The sequence below is a fragment of the Spea bombifrons genome, chromosome 4, assembly GCF_027358695.1.
Source record: "Spea bombifrons isolate aSpeBom1 chromosome 4, aSpeBom1.2.pri, whole genome shotgun sequence".
NCBI classification, from domain to species: Eukaryota; Metazoa; Chordata; class Amphibia; order Anura; family Pelobatidae; genus Spea; species Spea bombifrons.
The window spans coordinates 4,547,398-4,564,928 of record NC_071090.1 but is presented as its reverse complement, the minus strand read 5'-3'; the positions used below and the strand labels follow the sequence as shown (position 1 = coordinate 4,564,928).

General features: G+C 45.2%; 2 protein-coding genes across 2 annotated transcripts in view; one reads left to right on the top strand and one right to left on the bottom strand.

The window, feature by feature from the left end:
* The window catches only part of WNT5B (Wnt family member 5B), a 43,512-nt gene that overhangs the window by 9,275 nt on the left and 16,706 nt on the right, over nucleotides 1-17,531 (bottom strand). The window contains exon 2 of the mRNA XM_053463380.1: nucleotides 295-428. Within this exon, the coding sequence (XP_053319355.1) occupies nucleotides 295-428 (134 nt within the window). The remainder of the gene's footprint in view (nucleotides 1-294; nucleotides 429-17,531) is intronic.
* Nucleotides 7,614-9,830, top strand: FBXL14 (F-box and leucine rich repeat protein 14). Its single transcript, XM_053463379.1, has one exon. It carries the CDS (start codon nucleotides 7,964-7,966, stop codon nucleotides 9,164-9,166), a length of 1,203 nt encoding a protein of 400 aa, XP_053319354.1. The 5' UTR covers nucleotides 7,614-7,963; the 3' UTR covers nucleotides 9,167-9,830.

The following is a 17,531-nucleotide window of genomic DNA, read 5'->3' as shown; positions in this document are numbered from 1 at the left end:
TTTGTCATTGCTTTCTCCCAGTATCCTAAATTTGGTGCAAATCCCATTATTTGCAGATTTCTACACACTTTTACCCCATCCACCCCCCTCTCTTACTCAGTTTCACATCCCTCTCTATTCTAATAACTCACACTCACTATAAGTAGCTATAGATGGCACTCACACTCACATGTACACTCACATCAGTCATACCCATGAGTTCATCGCCCACCATCTCTCACATTACCCCCCAGCCCAGCCTCACCCTCCGCATCCCCAACCTACCACCCCAACCAGTATTTGCCCTCTACTCACCACCATGAGTTGGCCCCCACCAGGGGCTGCCTCCAGCAGGACAGGAGAGCAGTGATCAGCAGCAGCTGCAGGATGCCCCTCATGCTGCCCCCTGGACAGCTCGGCTCTGCGGATCTCCAGCAGCACCAGGGTCCCTGGGAGAGACAGACAGAGTGTGAGTGAAGAGAGCAGGAGGCTGAGTGCGAGGCTGCGAGTGCAGGAGGAGGGCGCTGCTCTCTGCTTCCCCCTGGCGGACAGCCCCCCGCAGGGCACCCGCCTCCTCCTCCGCTGCACTTATTAGCATTTTATTACCCTTGGTAAGGAGTTCGAGAGGCTTTATCCTGGGGCAGCACTCAGTGTATTACCCCCTACGAGTGAGAAAAAAGCAAATAGAGACATAGTGGAGAGGAGAAAGAGAGAGAGAGGGGAGAGGAGAGAGAGAAAGAGGGGAGAGGAGAGAGAGAGAGAGAGAGAGTGAGAAGAGAGAAAGAGGAGGGAGAGAGAGTGAGAAGAGAGAGAAAAAAAGGGGGGAGAGAGAGAGAGAGAAAGGGAGAGAGAGGAGAGAGGGACATGGGAGAGAAGAGAAAGACAGGGCAGGAGAGAGACAGGGGGAAGAGGGAGAGTAAATAAAGAGGATAAAAGGGAGGCCATCACTGGGGTGAGAGACGGGCACAAGAAGGGCAACAGACTGCAGGAGACAGAGGGGGCAGACTGGGGCAACAGAAAGCTAATGCAGGAACAAGATGGGGTCCGTTGTGCTAATACAGAGTAACAGAGTTCTAATACAGGAGCCGGCAGCAAGGTGCAGATAAATGGTTAATCACGTACCCACCGACAGTGTGCACTAAACACTAAACAGCGCAACTGCACATCGTGTGGCAAGTGGGCCGCAAACACGCAGACCCTCACCCGGAGATCTGCCCCCCGCCGGGGTCCGCGGGCCGGAGCCGCAGACATAGCGAAGCCAGATGTAACGGATACAAAACGAGGATCCTGATTCTCCATACATTTTATTCTCTATTTAATAAAAATATACGGCGCGGCGCAACTTACCGTCCACCAGAAGGTCGCCCAGTTGCCCCCTTAATTTATTAACGAAGTACAATATGGGTAAATGAAACGGGGCAGGGGTAACACATTCAGTCCTGGCAGAGAAACGTACGCGGTGGTCTTCTCGCTTCCGCCTGCCAGCAGAGGCGGGCATCGGTGCCAACGAGGCATCTGAAGGCTTAGGTGTTAATCCACTAGACCGTGATGAAGAATTTACCAACTTGCCCTTGCGGCTGGAAAAAAAAAAGCTGCCACTGTTTGCCCCCATATACATGGTTACTATGGCGATATGAAACTGACTCGTGGCTCATTACTTAGTCAATCAGCCCCAAAGTGAATAAACACCTCGGTAAATGGAGCGTCTCGCATCAGCAGAGATCGGCGGAGGTCTCACAGTCTCTGTTTACCATTGCAATGTAATAATTTGGAGCTTTCAAATAAATGCCAAGTATCCTAAATTTCTAGGGACAGTCCTGAGATTTGACTCTCGCTGCCATGATGCCCCTGAATTCGTATGAACTATTTGTTTGGTCTAATGGGTAAGATGGTCGGTAACTGTACCGGGGGGGGGGCTTATCCTTCACCATGACAACGGTAGCTAGTCAAATCTCCAAATCCGTCTCAAAATGACACCTCTAGGGTCGTGGTGGCCACTTGCCCCTGCACGAGGGGTAGGACCAAAAAACCCCTTCGTCTACTTATTTTTCTATCTCCAGATACCTTTTATTGGGCCAACGGAGAAAACCAATGTAAAATGACCATAAGCTTTGGAGACCTCAGAGGTCTCTTCTTCAAACGGAGTCCTTCCTGTTGCCCCAGGGAGTGGAATCCCAACTCATTGGTCAAAGCAATCATCTGAGACAGAGATTGCTCTTCAAAGGGTAGTCCCCTGAATACAGACCCCGCGTCAATAGAAGCCCCCACAGGGAATGTCTGGAGAGCCGAGTGGGTAACCCCCCCCCATCCTCAGGTAGGTCAATGGCAGCCCGTTCCCCTCTTGTAATGAATTTGGAGGACGCCTTCGCCTCCCTGCCGTCAGCAAACGATCTCGGCTGTCACCGGTTAGACTGCCACGGGGTCTTTTTAAAGGTGCTGTCCCACTTAGATGAAACATTAACTGCACACCTTAGCAGATCTGCCCTTTAACCCTTTCCTCTGGAGATGTAGACATTTAGCAGAGCTATGAATGATGTCACGTTTAGTTTAAAAAACAAAAAAGGGTTAAATTCTTTAATGTAGAATCTGCCGGCAGATCGGCCCCATCCGGCCCATCCAGGTACGCTCTGAACACAGAATGTAAGCCCAGTCTTCTTCTGATGGAAACATCGGCACCAAGCGGTTACGAGATTGGCTGAAAATCTCCAAATCACCAAAATTCACCCAGATTTCCCCAGGACCCACTAAGTTCAGTGGATCCGGCGGATCCCGGCTGCTCACCGGTTATAGTGATTTGCTTTACTTTATAATAATAATAATAATATAATAAATCACTTTACATCACAGTTAAAAGGGCCAATTTCCTGCCGTGACGGCAAGTACTTAAATTGTTAAAGAATGAAAAATAAACCCCCCGCTCCTTAAGCGGTCCGACAATTCAGTGGCTTTAAAGCAGCCAATCAGTGGCAGGAAAATGCTCCCATAGATATGAAATAGACCCCCCCGTCTCCGTGTTCAGCGCTGAAGCTGATTGGTGGTAAGATCTCCTGCATGGAAAATAGCTGGAGGGTGGGGGAAAGGGGCAAATGTATATATGGGGGGGGTGCATGCATGTGGGGGGGCACCATGTAAAGTTGACCTTTCAGCTATCATATACCTCTAGATTGTAAGCTCCATTGAGCAGAGATCTCCTTAAGTGGGGTTTCTGTAGGTCCAATTATTACATACTACTTCTTATGTCCTGTCTGCCCATTGTACGGCGCTGCGGAATAAGATGGCGCTATCTATAAAATAATAAATAATAGATATAATAAGAATTATAATAAAAGTGCGAGTGATGGCTGGAGTGTGCTTTTATGTGTCCCCAGGAGCAGGGTCCTCTTCTCCTAAAATGTGTATCAATTATGTGCACTGCGCTACAGAGTCTGCTGGCGCTATCTACCCAGGGAAACCCACAACGGTGGGACTGTGGCCCCCAAAGACACCGTGCACCCCTCCCCCTATCAGTAATAAGCGCGGGAGGCATGTGTATAACGCACACCTCCCTAACCGTGTCGCAGACGGGTTATTTTTGGTCCTATGCATACATTGACATGTAATGCGGGTGGCGGATGAGGCTACGTAAATGCGGTTTGGGTTTATTTATTATATTTTTGGTATAAATGACATTTTCTATTCCACTAGCAGCCCAGCTGCAGTCTCGTCCTGGCGGCTGTTTGGGAAGCAGGCCGGTCCGTCACAGCGTTTAGCCTCTGTTTATTTGAATTGATCTTCTTCCGCCCCGGTGGATACCTGAGCCGTAAGACCCTCACCTGGTCGGCAGATGTGTATGTTTGGAGAATCGCTGTTCTGCCCGATTTGTCATTCTGACAAATGTACAAGGAGGGGGCAGACGCAACCGGCAGGGCGCCAGATACTTAGTATTAAACTAGAATGCCGTTATGTGGTGCGTATTTACTGAAATACATTTTTTTTGCATTATTATTGCTTTTAATTACATGCTGTCAGTGTAAATGAACTCAGTAACCAGCACAGATCAGCTGTTGTTGGGTATAATTCCCATGGAGACATTTTAATGCCACCTAAAATAGTTGGACCCCCTAGTACCCCCCATGTGAATGAATGAGCCATTTCATCTGGACCTCATTTAACTCGCGCTCAAAATATCAAGGATCTCTTTAACACAGGGCAAAAGGGACGGCTGGCTTTACTAAGGGGCCCATAGGCAGCTGTCTCAATACCCCCCAGGAATCCGCTAATGGCTGCTTTAAAGAATCTGTTCAACCACCATATAGCTCTGCATGAGCGCTCCTGCTAGTCTGTGCACTAGCTGATGACATCATATCCCGGAGCCCGGCATCATGTGGGGCACAGACCACAAAGGCGGAGTCGCTGGTGAGAGTCCTGCGTTGGCTCCGATGCGCTGCTGCAGGTATGACGGGGCCGGGAGGAGGCTTGCTCAGAGCCCCATTATTATTAAAGATGGTCCTGGCAGCAATGGCTAGAAGAAAGCCCTGAGATATGTCTTTTACAAAAGGATTCCTTATAATCATATATAATATAATATATGCCAGTCTCAAGGAGTGGCTGTGCTGCAATATTACACGTGGACACAAGATGGTGCTAGAGAGCCTTGCTGACTTTTCTCCAGTCATTTTTTTGAGATCCCTTAGAAATATAGATTTTAACCGCCCGTTTCTCCTGCTGTAAAGACTCAAACCTTAATCAGTCGTTGGTCTCGTCTTAAATTCAGGAGCCGTATGCCGATCCCATATATGTTTAAATTCCCTTTTGTGGTAACGTCTACCACTTCTACTGGGAGACTGATCCACCTATCTACTACCCTGTAAGTAAAGTAACATTTCCTGTGTGAGATAGATGTATATCATGTTATATATATATATATATATATATATATATATATATTTCATCAGTGTTGTTATTGCTCTTGCTTTTTTAACCTGAGTTCATTTAGTTACATAATTAATCCACACAATGACCATCATTCTGGCATTGAGGCTCAGGCTGTGACATCATGAAAATGTTAAGGTGACTTAATGGCTTGCGTTAACCTTTTGAAAAATGTTATAATCAATGTGTCAGTGCATTGAGATTGCGAGGTTTAGCGTGTGCTTTAGGTGAAATTGATGCCTTTTATTGGGCCAGCATAGAAAAAGAGGTAACATTACATAATCAGTCAGCACCTCGGAGGTCTCTTCTTCAGGTCTATTATTCTCTCCTTAGAAGAGACCGCTGAGGTTTCTGAAAGTCTATGTAACTTTCATTTTTCTTTTATTGTGCCCCGATAAAAAGTATCAACTTGGACTAAAGACTCCATTATCACCAAAGAGTCTAGCATTCGATTCCTGCAATCTAAGATACTCTTCGGTGGGTGACCCAGAGTCAGCTGCTGCAGCTGCCCCCCCTGTGTTCTCGCCTCCGTGCTAGAAATATAGGTGTCCGTTCTCACACCGATGAGCTTCTGGGAGAGCAGTGGCCGGCCAGACATCTGGGGAAAGCCTGGGATTTAGGCTCCATTCATCTCCAGGGGTGTCCCAGACACAAGGACTCCTCTGCCACCAGCAGCCATATCTCCTCTGGATCTCTTTTACCTTTTAACCCCAAACTTAATGATAGATAAGAGCTGCCTGGGGTCTGATCACCAAGCCCTGAGCCGCACCAAGGTGGGGCACTGCGGCTACACACAAACACCCCCAATATATATAAATATATATAAACACCCCAATAAATATATATATATATATATATATATAACATCTCCAATATATATAAATATATATAGAGTAAAGGTTGTAGCTGTATTAGTCCAGTGGTGTCAATATCAAATAACTGATGGAATAAGTATCTTGTAATAATATCCTTTTTTATTGGACTAACAAAATTTTGGAATGAAAAGCTTTCGGGAGAAAGGGAGAAGAGCTCACGCAAGCTTGTCATTCCTTCCAAAATTCTGTTATTCCAATAAAAAAGGTATTATCACAAGATACTTATTCCATCTGTTATTTGATAAACCGGGAGAAAAGCGCTATATAAATACTTGTTGTTGTTATATATAACACCCCAATGTATAATATATATATATATATATATATATATATATATATATATATATATATATATATATATAAACAAATAATATATAATGTGCTATATGTGCAATATAAAACAAATAATAATAGTACTTGTACAGCATTCTTTAGACTGTGTGAGGTTCCTAATTTTACCACCAGGGGGAAGCACCACCATTAGCAAAAGGGAGCAATAGGCTCAAGTTATTACAATATTATTTTCCAATACATTAAAACACCAAACAAAAATTGCTTATTATGGTTATTTTTCGACCATGTTTCTTAACAACTCTTAATATATATATATATGGTTTCCCCAAGATTTGGAGGATTTAAAGCCATTTCTGTTTTAGAGAATGAAATAATAATAGTACTTCCTACTCCATTATCTACAATTATCCTTTACCCTGATGCAGACCCCTGAAAGAATTATAGGGTCATTATAGGGTATTCGCCGAGACCCCTCCTTGTGATGTGGGTTATAAGCCCTTAGTATGGCGCCTGGTGAGCCCATTAGAATCCAATTCTGCAATGAATGGGTTAATGTTCTGCTATCCTGACCTACATTGGGTCCCCCATTCATGGCAACAAATGATTATTATTATATAATAAATGAATTTATTATTAAATTATTAAAATACTTGAACAAAATTAAGAGAAAAAATTGCGTTACCTTTGGTAAAATGAACCCATGGTGTGATGGCTAGCCACAATTTAACCCCTTTAATAATATATGGATTATATTTATAATATATAATTTTTCAATTTAAAGGGGAAGACACTTTTTTTTAATACTAGGATAATATCAAAAATTAGCTTTCTAAAATATTTAGCTTTGGGAGGTTTAAAACAATTCGTCGACCCTTTCACATAACGTAATTCTTCCCGACGGCTGTAAGTTTTGCCAAGTTACCGTCATGGGCGCCAACCTGTAAAAAATATGTTTTTTTAACAGGTAACGTTTCCTGCAGCCTAGTTATAAAAACATCCTAGAAAGCTCAGAGAAACCGCCGACTGGAGCTCATCTATGTTTATGTATGTGTGTGTAGATATATATATATATATATATATATACACACACACACATATAAATGTATATACCAAACGCATTAATTTTTACTGCATATTTCCCAGCTGGGAAACAGCTGGTTCACCCCGACTTATGTGTTTAAAGTACAAAAAGGACTGTGACAGGCACCTGGGACAGCTTTATACTAACAATAGACTGGAACTTTTAGTGCCGAGCTATAAAAAAAAAAAAAAAAAAAGCAGGATCTGTCCCTTTAAGGTGCCACACCGGAAGGAAGAAGGAGGGGCGCTTGGTCACCATGGCAGCGGCTCCCTGCTCTTCTGAGGCGCGGGGAGACAAAGAGAGCGAGACGAGCCCCGCCCACACTCCTACTGCTAGTCCCGAGCTGCCCTGTGTCTCCAATGCAGCGGGTGCGCGCTTCCCTCCCCCGGGCAACCGCCTTTCCATTAACTACGCGTGCGCACACCCTTTTCAAACGCCTTGTCTAGCTCGGGGGCGCGCGCGTATTCGGCGTGACGCGCGCACTTTAGCATTAACGGAGCCGCAGTCGGAAAGCGGTAGTTGGGAGCTCCGGCCGGCAGTTGCTTCTAAAAAGACGGAGAGGGAGCCGCCAGCGTCCCCGCGGGGCATTAAAGAAAGAGAATGATCGACCGAGCGGGGCCGGGCTGACTGGAGGTGGCCTGGAAGTGATGTGGAGAAGCCGCGGCTGAGAGGGTGCCGCAGTACGCGCGCAGCCAGCCAGGAAACCCCGCTGCTGCGGCCTAGCGCAGCCGGAGGAGGGCCGGCTGTCGTGTTAAGAGGTATGCCGGGCTTGCTGTGACCCTCTTCTCTTCTTTCTCCTCCTCCGGCCCCTCGGGAAGTGAATATGGAGACTCACATCTCCTGCCTCTTTCCCGAGCTCCTGGCCATGATCTTCAGCTACCTGGACGTGCGGGACAAGGGCCGGGCTGCCCAGGTGTGCGGAGCCTGGCGGGACGCGGCCTACCATAAGTCAGTGTGGCGAGGGACGGAAGCCAAACTGCACCTGAGGCGGGCTAACCCGTCCCTCTTCCCCAGTCTGCAGGCTCGGGGCATCCGCAAGGTGCAGATCCTCAGCCTGCGCCGCAGCCTCAGCTACGTGATCCAGGGAATGCCCAACATCGAGAGCCTGAACCTGAGCGGCTGCTACAACCTGACCGACAACGGCCTGGGCCACGCCTTCGTGCAGGAGATCGGCTCCCTCCGGGCCCTCAACCTCAGCCTGTGCAAGCAGATCACGGACAGCAGCCTGGGCCGCATCGCCCAGTACCTGAAAGGCCTTGAGGTGCTGGAGCTCGGCGGCTGCAGCAACATCACCAACACCGGCCTGCTGCTCATCGCCTGGGGGCTGCATGGACTTAAGAGCCTGAACCTGCGCAGCTGTCGCCACGTGTCGGACGTGGGCATCGGCCACCTGGCCGGCATGACCCGCAGCGCCGCTGAGGGCTGCCTGGGGTTGGAGCAGCTCACGCTGCAGGACTGCCAGAAACTCACCGACCTGGCCCTCAAGCACATTTCCCGGGGGCTGCAAGGACTCAGGGTGCTGAACCTCAGCTTCTGCGGGGGGATCTCGGACGCTGGGCTGCTGCACCTCTCGCACATGGCCAGCCTCAGGAGCCTCAATTTACGAAGCTGCGATAATATAAGCGATACGGGGATCATGCATCTGGCCATGGGCAGCCTGCGCCTCTCTGGCCTGGACGTGTCTTTCTGCGACAAGGTAGGCGACCAGAGCCTGGCCTATATTGCCCAGGGCCTGTATGGCCTCAAGTCCCTGTCCCTGTGCTCCTGCCACATCAGCGACGATGGCATCAACCGCATGGTGCGACAGATGCACGGCCTCAGGACCCTGAACATCGGCCAGTGCGTCCGGATCACGGACAAGGGGCTGGAGCTCATAGCCGAGCACCTGAGCCAGCTGACCGGCATAGACTTGTACGGCTGCACCCGCATCACCAAGAGGGGGCTGGAGAGGATCACACAGCTGCCCTGCCTCAAAGTGCTCAATCTGGGGCTCTGGCAGATGACCGAGAGCGAGAAGGTTAGGTGAGGGGCCCCGACGTGGCCCCTTCCTTCAGAGATACTCTGTGACTGATGCATCATACTGCCTGAGGGGGCCACACACAGCAAGAACAGGGCCACTAACACTGGTTCTGGTGTGACTTAAAATTAAATCACCCTTCATTGACAAATGGTTAGTTCACAGGTAGAGGGACAACCTTTTTTATTTTTTTTTCCCTTCCTTAAAATGCTATTGCACAAGGGGTTAATGTTATCCGATGACAGCTCTGTAACTGGCGAGATCATTTGGCACTGTAAAGGGTTAACCGCCCCACATCCAGCTGCCTATTCTCTGGCACAGCACGAGTTAATTTAGCTGTTAAGAGGAATGTTACCCCCTCTGCCCATGGATTGCTTTGGTGGGCACTCCATTACCAGGGTTAACCCTTTATACACGTGCCACTTGATTGCTGCCCTGTCATCTCCTGGCTGTCCCCCCCACCCCGTCCCCGTTCTCCAGCAACGTAAGGGTTAATGGGAGCTGCACCCATAACATTTCTTTTCTGGTGTGTTTTATTTTGTACACAGTATGTTTCCAGTAATCACAAAATGCTTTCGGTTGGCATTTTCCCAGTAATGTTGGGAACGGCCCATTATGGGGCTTTTTATTTTTTTTTCCTCCCCTTTTCTAAATTTCGTGACTCTTGACATTTTTAAAATTTTCCTTTTAAGTGTTTCAGAAAGTTCCACATTTCCATTTTGTTTTCAGACTCCTTTAATTTTTTTTTTTTTTTTTGCTAAATATATTCCTTACGTCCGGCTACCTCGTTTTGACGTTTTTATGCCCTGGAAAGTTGTTAATAGTGAGAGTAGGATCCACGTTTTTTGTGCCTAGACTGGAAAAGATATCCAACCCTACGGGTTTTTAATATAATGACTTGTATTTAAAAAAAATATATATATATATTCTTTGTGCTCTCCCCTTACACCTTGCCTTCTTGGGAAGAACCTACAGTCTTAATACACATTTGTGTAAAAAAAAAAATATTTTTTAGGCTAAACGCAGTATTCCTCGCCCACCCTTAAGAAAAAATAAAAACAAGACCCCCTGCGATTGGGTTTTAAGCAGGAAGTTCGATGGATCCCTGCGGACGACGTGCCACCGTTTGTGTGCCAGAGGGGTTGCGGTGCTGTATATAGTGGCTTGTCAGGGTAAACCCACTGGTTTAACTCTTTGAGTGACTTGTATGCAAGCTGAGCTTTGCGCACTCAAAGCCTTAAAGCATTTACCCGGGGGTTATGGACGTTTTCCAAGTCGCTTCAAAAATACTTATTTTTTTATTAAAAAAAATATGCATATACAGCTCTTTCCACCTGGCTTAGTTTTGTGTGCTGGAGTTATGTAAGATACATACGTTAGCAGCACTCGGGGTTAAAGGAACCAATCCATGTCTTAGTGCAACTTATTCGGCTTCTAGGCAGTTAATTCTTTCACCAGCTCAGAAAAAAATAACCCCAAAACACGACCCCCCCAAACAAAAGTGACAGTACCATGCGCAGCTCCATCCGTGGCAGATTGGGGGTGGGGGCACAGCAAAGCAGGGCCATTTTCGGGTCATTGAAAGATATTATATACATATATATATGCAAACATCAGACGACGAACTAATTAAAGCTTGAGTGCCACTGGTGAGACGTGCATTTCAAAACCCCCCCCCCATACTCGACGCCAGCGGCACTGAAGGGGTTAATACGCGAGAAGCACCTTTTTGAGGCATTTTGTAAAGTTGGGGAGAGCAGAACGGGGATGACATTTATACCCAGTTTTTTTTATCTATATATATATAGGTTTTGAGGCTCACGAAAATTTTTTTTTTTTTTTTATGGGATGAAGGAAACAAAAAGTGACTTTATGGATATTTTGTATTCTGTTGAAACGGCGAAATCCTTGTATTTTTTATTGTTTTATTCTGAGCATCTCCACAGCCGAATCTCACACCATTTTTTTTTTGGAAGAAGAAAAAAAAACCGTGCCGAATTTCATTGTACTGTCTGTGAATTTGTATAAAGAAAAAGATCCTCTGAAATCGCTTTATATTCTTACAGTTAAAGGTTAAAAACGGATATTTATATAATAAAAGAGGAAATATGATGTATGTTTTTGAGAAATCCGATGTCTCTGTGGTTTATTCCAATGAATGCATGTATTGCGTGTTTAATACACGGCTTCTGACCTGGTGGTACATTATGACGGCGTGCGTCGAGTAACCCTTTTTCTGCCAGGAGAGTCGAAAGTTTAGAGCTGAATGCCCTCTTTATATGCGCTTCATGAAAAATGGGGCGCATTCAATTCTTATGCCACTTTATGATAGGCTGGGAAGTCTTTTAGACTTTTCTCTTTCTATTTTGAGGTGTGTATATATACGGTGTATATATATGTGTGTGTGTGTGTGTATATATGTATATATATATATAATTGTACATTACATTGCATACATTGTGCTAGTTTGCCCGTCTGCTGGCAGATTAATGTATAGATCGGGACAGAAAACCGCCTATGATGCCCTTCATTGTAACTGCGTGAGACGAATACGCTTGAAGATTGAACCCTATAGCATTTATTTTTGGGGGGGTGTAGGAGGTGGGCTTCGGTGTTGGGATGGATATCGGCAGGTTGTCTCGTTTAGTACGTATCAACTGCAATTAGTAACTTCTACCTTGTTGCCGTTGTGATCATTAACTGATCGCTTAGCGGCAAATTGAGACATTGATTAGTAAGGGTTCTAGTCCGGAATCTTCAATGTTGGTTTTTAACCCATTGAGCGCTAGAGATAGAGCAGTAGATTGCAATACACAGGGGTAGTCTGGTTACCCCACCAATCTTTCTCATAGGGCACTTTCTGTCACTTTTCGCAACTCTTTAGTTATGAAATCCATAAACCTTTTGTCATCTCTTTCCTGTAAAGTTGCTGATTGCCTTTGATTGGTTCAGGCCGTCTCTGTAAATCCTGTCTGCTCTCCTGGCCCACCCCCTACAGACAGGTTGGGCATGCTGGCCCTGCCACAGGCTGCTTCCCTTTTCAGCGTTAGTGAAAAATGCATACCCTTCGATTGCAAGCTCTCAAGACCAAGTTGTTGGGTCCCTTTTGCGCTTTAGTGAGAAACTCTTAAACGGAATCTCCTGGCGAGCGAAACGCAGTCAATGACTTTCTGAATTGTGAAGGCTGAGCGTATTTTAGGGACAGATCCCCTTAGCGTGGTTATTGTTAGCGTGGTGTCTGTGCCGGGGATGGGAGGTGGGAGCCGAGGGAAGGATACGGCCATTATCCAGGAGAGTTAAAAGCCCAGGGAGCCGAGCCGGCCCTCCCCTTCTGCTCTTGGTTCAGTCATGCATACAGAATGCTCTGGCAGGGGGGTCCCTTTAAATGAGGGGGTAGGGAGGGAGGTTCTCTTCCTCTTCAGCATTCCTCGCCTGCCGAAAGCTGCCCCTTTTCCCTCTCCGCTGTAAGGGGACATGAGTTTTACCAACCGCAAGCAGAAGCCACTTGTTCTGGGGCTATAGACTAGAGATCAGATAGAATTGACTGATTTTTTGGGGGGTTTAATCCTGTATTCTGCTTGTTTTGGATCCCCTGCTGACCCTAAAACAGAACTTTGGGGAGTTTAGGAAGTTGCCGTTGAGAGTAAAAGCCCCCAATCTGCTGCAGTCACACGTTTTTGTGCATGCGGATCTCACGGCGGCTTAAATGGCCAACGATAACTCACCCGGCGGTGCTTTTAAAGTGTGAAACGTTACAAAAAGGCTTAGTTTTAAACCGCTGTGCTCTAATCGTTACGAAGCGGAGACCATCGCGCTGATTTGTAAGATTCGGTGCGAAGTTCTCGCCCGTCGGAGCCAGCAGTGTCGTCCCCCCCCATCTAAATATATAAAGGGGTTTAACGCAGTACAGGAGGGATGTTTATATACAAGGAGGAGAAATGTTAGCACAAGATGCCATCATCTAAAATTAGAGGGCCAGAGGCTTAGAGTTAATGTAAGAGGGGTAAATGAGAGGATCAGCCTCCCAGCAGAAATGGTAGCTCTTACCAGTGACTGTTATGAAGAATACGGATCTGTGGGTCGGAGCGAGAGGGATCGGAGATGATCGGCTTATTCGCTAAACCCCGAGTCAGGCGGGAGAGCTGCAGCTTCATCCCATTGACTTCCCTTTACATTATAAAGGGCTTTGGTTGGACCTGTATCAAGCATGTTTAAATCATTCCAATTCCCTTCAGGTCGCCGCATTGTACTATACATTATGCAGGGCCAGCTCAGCCATCAATGCTAAATGTTGGAGATCATAAGAAACAAAATACTTTCTTCAGCCTGGTGGTTTCGTGGCAGATCCGGTGGTAGCCTAAAACTCCCATAATGCTCAGCCATCCGGATGTTTATGCGCCATAAGACCCTGTAGCCACTCGCCATATAACACCCGGACACACCAAAGGCTCTCCCCCCCCCCCCAGTTCAGTTGCCACGTTGCCCAGCACTACAACTCTCACAGCATTCAGCCAGCCAGTAGTTGTTTGGGATTATAGCTCTGATGTCTTTTAGTCTTTAGGTACGATTCCAGGGCCACAGCTCACACATCGATGCTGCTTCCTAAACAGCTCTCCGGCGTAGAACACAGCCTCGGGCCGCATACTAATCCGACCGAATCAATAAATTACCAGGGAAACCGGCATCTGGGCCGCCTTTTCTAGTTTTGTTCCGATATGTTTTTCTGACTTTAACTATTTGAAACAAATGACTTTTTATTCTAATTTAAAAAAATAGTCACTTTTCATTTTCTGTAATTCTGTTGCTCTTTTTTATTGTTTAGGTATAGCCAACAACCTGCTTTGCAAGGGTTAATATCACAAAGGTGGGTTGCCTAAAAAGGGACCCCTGATCACAAACCCCAGTTTATCTTGATCTATGCATTTTTAAGCTCTGCCCCAAAACCTGTACATTTAATACTCAATGTGTCAGCTATTATTATTATTATTTTTATTAGAATGTGTTAATAACAAACAATAATATTTGGCTCATACTTTTTTTCTTTTTTTTTAACCCTTCAATGCATGCTCACAATACTCCAAGCCCCCATATCTTTATCTTTCTGCGCCGGCGTGAAATGTGAGAGCGTTAGTATAAGTTGACGTTATTACATGCACGATGTATAGGTCAAACGCCATCTTCTATCATGTAGACCCTTATCCTTACACATTAAAGAAATGGGGGGGGGGCCTAAACACTATTATTTAAAATGAATTCATACATTTGCTCGGAAGCTCAGCAAAGACCGGGTAGAACTGCGCTGGACCCTTTCCGGACCCCCGGAGACTCTTTAATAATATAGATGGCTCGAGAATAAATATAATATATATATATATTTTATTTTTTTTAAAAAAGTTTTTGCTGAGTTAGTGCCGGGCTTTTTAATGTAAGCGCCGGTTGACACGGAAGGGGTTAAGGATTGTGCAGCTCCAAGATCTAATTCCCATCACGGGTTCGCAGGACGGCTTCCAGGCCGGTTTTAGTGTTTTTGCTGTCGGCTCGGCGCGGCGGTCGCATTTGATATGCGCGGCCTCAGATGTTTACCAGAAAAGTCTCTGGCGGCTGCATCTGAAGTGGTGAATGTGCCAGGATTACCTGAAATTATTCTGGACTTATTTCATATTTCTCTCTGCCAAGACGCTGCAGGCCTGCGGAGAGCTTACATTTCACGTTAACAGACATGAAGCCCATTTCTAATTAATAATTTTTCACAAACCCCCCCCGCCCCAAATCATATGGGTTACATTGAATTTAAACCTCGTCGCTCTCCTAAATTATGATGATGATAAAATCACGGTTATATTCCTAAAAGCCTGGTCCATATGGAATTGTATTATTGTTTTAAATAGCGCCATCATATACCGCAGCGCTGTACAATGGGGAATCTCTAGCTAGGTGTCAGTGACATCCTTCAAACGCAAACTCTGCCACGTTGTCGCTTAAAGGGACAGTCCCTGGGAGCTATGCCACAGAGTAATCCGTATTAAAACATTTATTGTGAATATTATACATAAAAACATATTAAAAAGCAAAAATGAGCAAAAAAAAAAACTAACTAACCTTAAGGGGGAAACGGTAGCTGTAGAGCTGCAGCTTCCCACGCGGATTCCCGCCACTGATTGGCTACTCGAAGCTGCCAACCGGTAGCAGGGAAGCACTCCTATTGAAATACCGCAGAATCCCCCCCCCCCCCATGCATTTGCAAGGCGGACGCCGTCAATTTAAAGGGACCGCTCACCTCCCGTAGGCAGTAAAGTGTATATGATGGCCGGGTGTCTCTTTAAGGAAAAATTTATGAATTCATCAAAATTAGATATTGCCGAAGTTTGCCCCCAATCTATTTTATCCCGCGTCATAAATAAGGAGGTAAGAAATATTTCATGTAGTTCCAAATGTAGCCACCGGGGGCTTCTGGAATAAATAGATATATATATATTTTATATATATTATATGTAATAAATATATATAAAATATATAATATTTTAATTCTACTATTTTTAATTATAATTATTAAAATGATTTTAATTAGAGCTGTCATACACCGTATAACAGTCCATGTGGCCTAAAATATACATAAATAGCGCGAGGATCTTGAGTGAGATGTTACGGCAGCCGTATCGCTCAATAGAAACGTGTTAACAAAACTGGGGGTTATGCATCAAATGTGTTAGGAAAAAAGGGCTTATTGCCATAGCAACCAATGGGATTCTCCTGTCGATTGGGTCATTTCGTTGGTTACTATGGTGAGAATACCAATTTTTAAACTTTTTATCAGAACCAATTTTAATGTAGCTTTGCTTTGAAATACCGCTAGTGCTAATAAAATCCAATCTATGTGACGGCTGCGTACCTCGCGTCTCAGCCCTGATCGCTCATGCAAACCGACTTGGAAACGCGCACCGAGTTATTAATAATAAGAAATAAAATAAAAATAAAAGTACCGGTAATTTTTTCCGTTGGACCTCCCCTATAGCTTGAAAATGTTTAAAAAACATCATATGGCCTGGAATTTGAGGCAGGGTAATAGATTGTAAGCTCACGAGAGCAGCGCCCTCTTCTTCTGTAACTGTATATTTTAACATGCTGTAATCTAATCGTCACATTGTATCTTGGAAGTTTTAAGTCTTATTGCTCATCTTCACTTTCCTGTTGTAACAACGCTATGGAATCTGCTGGCGCTATATAACTAAATGTAATGTAGTGGATGATAAGAGGGGGCACTATATATATATATATATATATATATACATAGGTTGTGTGTTGTGTACAGCACCATACAGTAGGGGGCGCCATACTACTGACTGCCTCATCAGACCATAGTATTATTACAGGGGGCATATATCATTTATGATGTGTTGGCTGCAGCTGGGAAGTGACCCACATCACCGTCTGCTTCTTCGTTAATGCATGATGGTTCATTTAGGCTGGAGAAGTAGTTACAGTCCCCTGAATCATTTGGTTAGGTGAAGGTGGCCCATTCTGAGAGTCCCCCCATATGCAATAGTAACCCCCCCCTCCCCGTCCACCAGCTATTCTCCATGCGGGAGATGTGACTTCATCGCCCTACACGTGATATACTTACCTCCAGAGGGCAGCTGCAGCAGCAGGGCTGCAACTACTCCATCAGATTTTTTTTCTCATTTTTGGAAGAATGCAGAGTAAAGTAAAGATATACTTAATACGCATTCTTCATGAACTTATTCTTTAAACTGGCATTTGCTGCATAAAATGGAGAAAGGAGAAATATTATAAGCAGCAGTTCCCGTATCTCCTGAATGTAGCCTGAAATAGTTAATTGTATTAATTAAGGGGTTAAGTAGCAGATAAAGCCTGATGTCCCCCGATACACAAATTCCTAATAACGTACATTTGCACAGAAAAGAATATCAGCATTATCAGCACTGATTGACAGTCCGGTCTCGCCCCCTGCTGGCCTGTTCTGCAATATCGCTCAGAATAGTAAAAGAAGCGCAGACACCAAAAACCTTACTTATTCCGTATAAACTATAATGATGTGCATTATATAAAAAACATATATTTCCCCCTTTACGTTTCGTCTCTGTAAGTCCAAATTGTTATGCTATTTACTACTTGTTATGTCCTGTTTGCCTATTGTACAGCGCTATGGGATATGATGGCGCTATATAAAACAACGAGTAATATAATAAAGGGGAGGTACAATAAATACGCCCATATAATAAGTACATTATGAACAGGGTCGCTGAAGAACAGTATATTTTATAAAGCCGTTTCCTGCTGTTTCTATACACATTATCGGGGCTTTTAGGGCAGTAGAACCCTGCGATACCCTCATACCCAGCAAACTTTCTGAAAG